General features: G+C 37.9%; 1 protein-coding gene across 1 annotated transcript; it reads left to right on the top strand.

Moving 5' to 3' along the window:
• The first annotated feature begins 303 nt into the window (after positions 1-303).
• LOC120552999 (sterile alpha motif domain-containing protein 3-like) lies at positions 304-7,079 on the top strand. Its single transcript, XM_039791037.1, has 9 exons — positions 304-586; positions 1,476-1,659; positions 2,344-2,505; positions 2,600-2,687; positions 2,885-3,040; positions 3,297-3,503; positions 3,635-3,803; positions 3,971-4,050; positions 4,123-7,079. The coding sequence occupies exons 1-6, from the start codon at positions 493-495 to the stop codon at positions 3,435-3,437; spliced, it is 825 nt and encodes a 274-aa protein (XP_039646971.1). The 5' UTR covers positions 304-492; the 3' UTR covers positions 3,438-3,503; positions 3,635-3,803; positions 3,971-4,050; positions 4,123-7,079.
• Positions 7,080-7,715: the final 636 nt, after the last annotated feature.

The following is a 7,715-nucleotide window of genomic DNA, read 5'->3' on the forward strand; positions in this document are numbered from 1 at the left end:
TTTATTCCTTACATATTTGTACCTTAATGTTTAAATGTAAAACGGCAGGAATTAGTGGATGCTCATCTCAGCAGAAAATGTCATCTCTCAATATAGAAACACAAGTTAACCTATACTATCAAACTCAATAACTCAATAATTGTCAAACTAATTAACTGTAGCCTAAAGTTTTGAGATATGGGCAAAATGTTTTTTTGGTGGAGTGTCCCATTGAATCATTTTTAATCATGTTAAGGTGGAGTATGTAATTATTTATATTCACAAACAGTATTGAAGAATTTGATTTTCAAACCCTTTACCCTATTTATATTAGAATGAAACTGACAGATAATTGTTAACGCTTTAAGTTGTGTTCTATTGAAAGGATCTAGCTACAGGCTAACCAGAGCTCGACTCGGCGGAAGCATAAATATTGCAGCGCGGAAGGATACATGAGTGAATCAACAGTGATCCAACTGTCAGTCTCTGTCAGTATCGATCAAAGTCGGGAGGATGGCGCTTGGGCATTTATCCACGGAGGATTTAATCACAGAGTTACTTCGTTTTGGAGTAGAGGTCACTGAAGAGGAGAGAAGTAAATTCAAAGGTAAATTATTTGAATTTTTAATCAGTGTTTGTGGTGTCAATATTCAAAGTTGGAAGTTAACTTTTACTGTTAGCTAATGTTAGCGCTAGCCAAGTTCATACTCAACATTAGCTAGCTAGCTAGCTAGCTAGACTCCACATTGACGATTGCCATTATTAACGTTAACTAACTAGTTAGTTAAAGCAGTATTATGTCCCATATTGCCATTCCACATACTATTATTATAAGTGCTAACTTAGCTACAGTTCACCATCGAGCTAGCTAGCTAACGTTAACGTTAGCTATAAAATTACTGCGTCAGAGGAGGATGAAAAGCGTTTTTGCCGCCGAAAAGTCTTTTGTTCTGACTTACGTTGGCTAGCTGGACAGAATCGACCAACGGTTAACCTCCCTTTCGAGTAATGTTAACGTTTAACATTAGCTAGCTGCTGTTATAAAAAAATAAACCGATTACTATCATTAATTGGTTTAACTTCTTTCAATACTTTACACGCTGTCCTGGAAAAAAAAAGCAAGATAGGCCTAACGTTACGTTATATTAATATATTCAGGTGTGTGTGTGTGTGTGTGTGTGTGTGTGTGTGTGTGTGAGTGAGTGTGAGAGACACACATTTCTAGCGTCTCTAATGAGGTAGCTACGCCTAAATACTTTCAATGTGTTTTTATATGGATATTAGGGCTTCTCAAAGTCCGGACCAAACAGCAAGCCCATACCTCTGGATATGAGAAAAATACCCAATGAACCAAACTGGATCAAAACTAATTTTTTTCCATTGACTTACATTAACTTTACAGTCTGACATAATGTGCCTTTTTAAATTGTTGTATGCTGTTACCACAGTTGTGGTTAACATTGATGTTTTTTTTTTTAATATATATTGTATGTTAGATAATGAAGTTGACGGAGAAGCAGTGGACTATGGATTGACTGAGAGGATGGTTTCATACCTCTTTGAAGGATCATTTAAGAAGCAACCCAAATTCAACCGATTTGTTCAGCAGTGGAAAGAAACCGTGACACTAACCCTTGAGCCTGTCCCGGTACATTCAGAGAAGGCTACAGCGGAATCAAGGTACCAGTAACTGTAATGTTATGTGATTGTCATAACGTTAGGCCTAAGAACCATGGAAAATAACTATAATCTCATAGCCATATAATCTAGCTTTACGGTTACTACTGAATGTTTTTATCTGGATCTGAATTCACCTGGCTCTGGTAATTTATGTAGTGTAACATTATGCATTAGTGTGTACACACTCTAGTAGAATGTAACTAAGTACATTTACTCCAGTACTGTACTTCAGACCAAATGTTGAGGTACTTGAGTCTTTTCTTTTCATGCCACTTTCTACTTCTACTCCGCTACATTTCAGAGAGAAATATTGGACTTTTTACTCCACTACATTCATCTGTTACAGCTTTAGTTACTAGTTACTTTAGTTACTAGTTACTTTACAAATTAATACTACTGCACATAGAACACATGTAGTTTGTAAAATCTGATGTTTGATTCGAAAGTAAACTAGCCGACAATATAACGGTCTACAAGTCCAGCTGAGACGATGAGACCATTAAACACACAACTGGTTGGATCCTTTACTCACACTACAATGGTTTAATACTTTAACTACATTTTCCTGATGATACTTAGACACTTTTACTGAAGTAACATTTACACTGCAGGACTTTAACTTGTATTGTTACAGTGTGGTTAATTTGCCATACATTTTAAGACTATTGTTTTATTTCACTATAGTCATGCCATCCCATCATCAGCCTTCCCAGCAGTTTTCATCATTCCTAAATTTCCCAGAGATGTTCAGACAAAGTTGGACCAAAAACCGCCATGCAAAATTGAGAGATCCGATCACAACAAAATCATAAGAACATTGTATGAAACCATGGCCCTGATCAAAATGTAAGTTTTGCAACCCAAATGGATCACGTCATTTGAGTTATTAATATTATGTCTGATGTTACATTCCTCACCTTCTTTTGCATCGCTGTTACAGGTTTCCGACCAATGATGACTATGTGAAAGTGTGCAAGGCCCTGATTTTGAAGTACCCTTTCTTAAAGGACAAAGAAGGCAATGGTTATGTGAGTTGACAGATTATTAATTGCCAACCTTTATTTATTATACCTAGAGTACTAATGCAGTCCAGATATTAACTATGTTTTCTGCATTTTTATGCACACATTGTTTTCCCGCATGTATTTTCATGCTTGTGCTTTCAGTTTTCTGCAAGTGGTTTGTATGCCTATTTAATTGTTCTATTTTATATTCTCTTAAATAGCATACCTGGCACATGTCTCTCAAACGTAAGTTCAAATATGAGCGGGTGCCACTGATAGATGATGAGGAGGTGAGAAGAATGAAACTGAAATTTGGTCATCACAAAAAGCCTTTGCAACATGAAGAAAACACAAGCAAACGAGCCAAGACATCAAAGGTCAGAGCATCTTCTTTGGTTTGCTGTATATCTAGGTGTGCATGTTTTACACACAAGCAGTGTGGCCCAATGGTTAGCCCCTTAACCCAGCATGGTAGAGAATAGTCCCCCCTGTAAAGTGCTTTAAGTAGCTATGATAAAGCGCTATATAAAATGTAATAAATTATCATCAAGGGCTCATTTTTCATAAACATTAAAAAGGGGAAAAGCAACTGTGAGCAAATGAGCAAAGGTTTGTCATCCCTTTGTGTCGTAGGAGGTGGATATTATTGGGGAGGATGATACCTCAGTAGCGAGCCATGTGAAAGTCCTGCAGGACCAGTACCGGAAGACACAGCCAGATGCCCGAATGGTGGAGGAACGGATGATGAGGACATTCGCTTGGAGAAGGCGATAGATCGCCAATGGGATGACTGTCGAAGAAGCCATTAACAAATATCCATTCCTTAAAAGTCCATGCGGGGTTTGTCTACATTTTTTATTTCCTTACATTTGTTGGAGTTCATATTAAATTACTAAAGGCTCTCTTTGAAATTTAATTTTAAAATCCTATAATAATGTTGTGACGTGGTTTTTGTTTGTACTGTGTTGCAGCTATTTCAGGAAATGGGCCGGCTTCATGATGAAATGAATATCTGCCGAAGATTTGAAGATGGCTTTAAGATCCTAGTACCCACAGTGCTTAGATTGACTCAAAGGAAATCTCCCCTTGCAGATCTGGCTTTGGAGGAAAGAGAGGCTGCCCTCACCGAAGATGTCCCTGGTAAGTAACTCACTGATCAGCCATGGTCACCCCTAGTGTTGTGGAGCCATTTAAGCTTAATTTCTTTTATATTTGTCTTCAGTCAAGATAAGGTCTAACTAAGCAAAATACACTGTACATTCACGTAATACAGTTTCTTTTTTTTTTACTTAATTTTTAATTTTCAGGGATTGATTTCAGAGCTGCAATCCTGCTGTTGCCGATCCTGTTCAGGGAGAAAAATGACATTCTCGTCACACTTGGGGAGGTGTGTATATATATATATATTTTTTTTTTGTGGTAGATTTCTGTAATTTAACTACTTTATGATCTCTTGCAGGATCAGCCACCATCGCCATATCCTACTGTACAACTCGACGCTGTCGCTGACTGGAGGACTGTGCTCACTCGAAGGGTCCCTGCAGTGGTCAAACTGGATGGGCAGTCAGTCTGCAGGGCGCTTGGTTTGGAGGAAGGTGTTATTGCTACTTTTTGTGCTTACTTCATCTACAACGTGGTATATCCATCTCGCCTGAAGAACACCCTGATTTTCATTCAGCGATATGTTCTAAAAACGTCTGAGGTTGGTGACAAGCCTCTACCTGTTAGTGTGACCAGGGTAATCAACATTTTAGCTTGATCAATAACAGCATTGCGTACACCATTCAGCTGTCCTAAATGCTCTCGAAGAGCCTTCACATTGGTGAAGTTAATCCAGCACATCGGACTTGTTCATGCACATGAGCCACATTTTACCATAACGTGTGACCTTAACAACTGTCAATCAACATTTTCTAAATATGAGTCCTTCCGACGACATATTTACAGGAAGCATAAAGACATTATAGCCAGACGAGCCACTGCTCATGATATACAGGAAACAGTAGTGGGCGAGGAGGAGCAGGGGCCCAGTGATCCTGAACCTCCGGAGATGAATGAACTGTTCAGTGCAGTTTAGAGAGAATCTTTTTGGGTTTATTCTGAAATCGAGGGAATAAAACCACCTTCCTCAGACTGTTCAACAAGAAATACTGGATGACGTAAATTTTTTGTTTGACTTCTTTAAAGCAAACTATTATGCATTTCTAAAATATCATCTTGAAAAAATGGCTTCAATGTGGAATCTTGTCCTGAACTTTATGAAGTTCTGCAGCGCTCTGACTTTTTTTCAGAGGCATCAAAACTTGTTAGGTCTCCGCATATGTTGAAAAACTACTGCAAATCCAACCTTGAAATGACTGAACCTGTAGACTACGCACTGAGAGACCCAAGTGGTCGTAAAGTTGGAAGCTACTCTTATGTAGCCATTTGTGATGTACTTCAGAAATACTGCTCTCGTGAAGATGTTTGGGATTCTATGCAGAGAGAGCGAAACTGTGAAAGAGATGTACATGTTCTAACTGATTATAGAGATGGATTTTATTTCAGGGACCACAAGGTATTTGCAGATAATCCAGATGCTCTAAGGTTACACCTATATGAGGATGAATTTGAGGTGTGTAATCCACTGGGTTCTAAACGTAACAAGCACAAACTTTGTGCATTTTACTACACTGTTGGAAACGTAGGTTCAAAGTACTGCTCACAGCTAAAACATATCCATCTAGCTTTGCTTGTCCGTTACGTTCATGTCAAAAAGTTTGGTCTAGATGTAATTTTGAAACCATTACTGGATGACCTTAAGAAACTGTCATCAGAGGGACTAACTATCATTGTTAATGGCATGGAGAAGCATGTTTTTGGAGCTGTAGCTGCAATATTGGGAGACAATCTGTCATCTCACATGATAGGTGGATTTACCATGTCTTTTGGTGCTGGTCGAATCTGTAGATACTGAATGGCTACTCACTCTGAGATGAGAAAGAACTTCAGTGAATCAGATTTTGTTTTAAGAAATGTTGATGTACACAGATACCATTTAGAATGTGTAAAACAAAATCCAGCAAACAGAGGAATGTATGGAGTTCGTGGTGGATGTGTATTTGACCAGTTAGATTACTTTGACGTCACAACATCGCTTCCTCCAGATGTCATGCATGATTTCTTGGAGGGTGTAGCACCGTTGGTATTGAGGCTTGTTGTATGTAAAGCTCATCAAGAAAAACATAACCATACAAGAACTAAATGAGGAACTAAGAAAGATTTCTATTGGACAAAATGATAGGACAAATAAGCCTGTACCTTTCTCAGAAAATATTTTACATGGATCCAGTGTTGTTGGATCTGCTTCACAGAAGTGGTGTTTATTCCGCCTACTTCCCTTCTTGATGGCACACAGGGTACCTGAAGGCTGCAGTTACTGGCAGATCTATTTATTGTGTCGTGAAATTGCAGACATTGTAATGGCACCGGTTGTTAAAAAAGAGTCTCTTCCTCTTCTTGACCAATTAATTTCTGAGTTTTTGTGTGGTATGGAAAAAGAGTTTGGAAATGTGATAACTCCGAAATGTCATTACTTGATCCATTATTCTCATCTAATGTCCTACGGTCCTTTACGGTCTTTGTGGTGCATGAGATTTGAAGGGAAACATCAGTATTTCAAACAGGTAGCTAGTTCCTCAAGGAACTTTGTTAATGTTACATCAACTTTAAGCAGCCGCCATCAGTTTAGACAGTGTTGGGAATTTTCCTCAACTAATATGTTTGGAGAGTATGAGAGGGTTATGGGACGCAGTGTTAACACACTGTTACAGTCTCTTCCTTCAGCTCTTAGGCATTCCATAACTGTTAGTGAGCGGTACAAACATGTCAATTTTCAGGACATTACACTCAACCGAGTAACAGAGGTTGTGATTAACAGTGTTAAATACTTTGTGGGAGATGTCTTTGTTGTGGGTCATTTGCACTGTGAAAAAATACCTTTTTGTTTTTTCAGGTCAAATATATTCTAAACATACACACAGATTGGGCGTTATGTGGAAAACTATTAATTTCTCTTTCTGTCATGACTATTACACCTACTTGGTGAAATATGAACAGGACTGGACTGTACTTGACCCTTTCGAGGTGATGGATTTTCATGCTTTGGATACATATTGTGTCGATGATAAACTGTTAGTATGCGGCATTTATGTTAAGCTGTGTTGGAAGGGTTGTAGAGCGTTGTGGATGAGCTCAAAGCTTGTTTTTTAATCCAGAACACCTCAAGCGACATGTAGTTTATCCTTTAAGTTACTCATGATTTATTGTTTTTATAATGTATTTTACTTTGGTGTGGTGTGCTAAAGTGTTTTGCTTGGTGTTTGATAAAATACTATTATGTTTTTCTGCACTATAGTGTTGTTCTTATTACAGTTCCTCCAGAAAAACGCGATTATGCGATCGCATAATTCAACGCATAATCAGCCAAAGTCCGCATATTTATGCGGGGGAGGGCATTTTTTCAAATACGCCGCACTTTCGCCGCATAAATTGCCGACTTCCGCGCAAAATATGCGGTGCTTGCATGATTTCATAATCCCCGCATTTTCGTTGCAAAAAGTCTAAGTGCTCCTGCTGTCTATATTATTAACAATTTTTGAAAGTGTCTCTTTTGTGTCTTTTATTTCCCTCCGTTTAGACTATTACTTTTATTTTTACTTTCATATTATATTATTTGTATTATGATATTTTTGTATCTTATTTGTTTACTTATTGCAATGACTGTTTACTTATTGCAATGACTGAATATCTGTAAACTATTTGTGGAAATTAAGTTTAAAAAAAGCAGGGTGTTGGGGGAATCACTTTTTTTCTCTTTTTCATCAAACCGCAGTTTTTGCAAGTCCCCGCAATTTCATCGCATAAAATTGCATAAATATCATATAGCATATTCCATCGCATTTTTTAAGAAAACGTTCCGCATAATCAAGGATTTTTGCCCGCAACAATCACAAAAAAAACTGTTTTTCTGGAAGGACTGTTATTAGTGATGTTCATGAAATTGAAAGAAGG

The sequence above is a fragment of the Perca fluviatilis genome, chromosome 23 (genome assembly GCF_010015445.1).
Source record: "Perca fluviatilis chromosome 23, GENO_Pfluv_1.0, whole genome shotgun sequence".
Classification (NCBI taxonomy): Eukaryota; Metazoa; Chordata; class Actinopteri; order Perciformes; family Percidae; genus Perca; species Perca fluviatilis.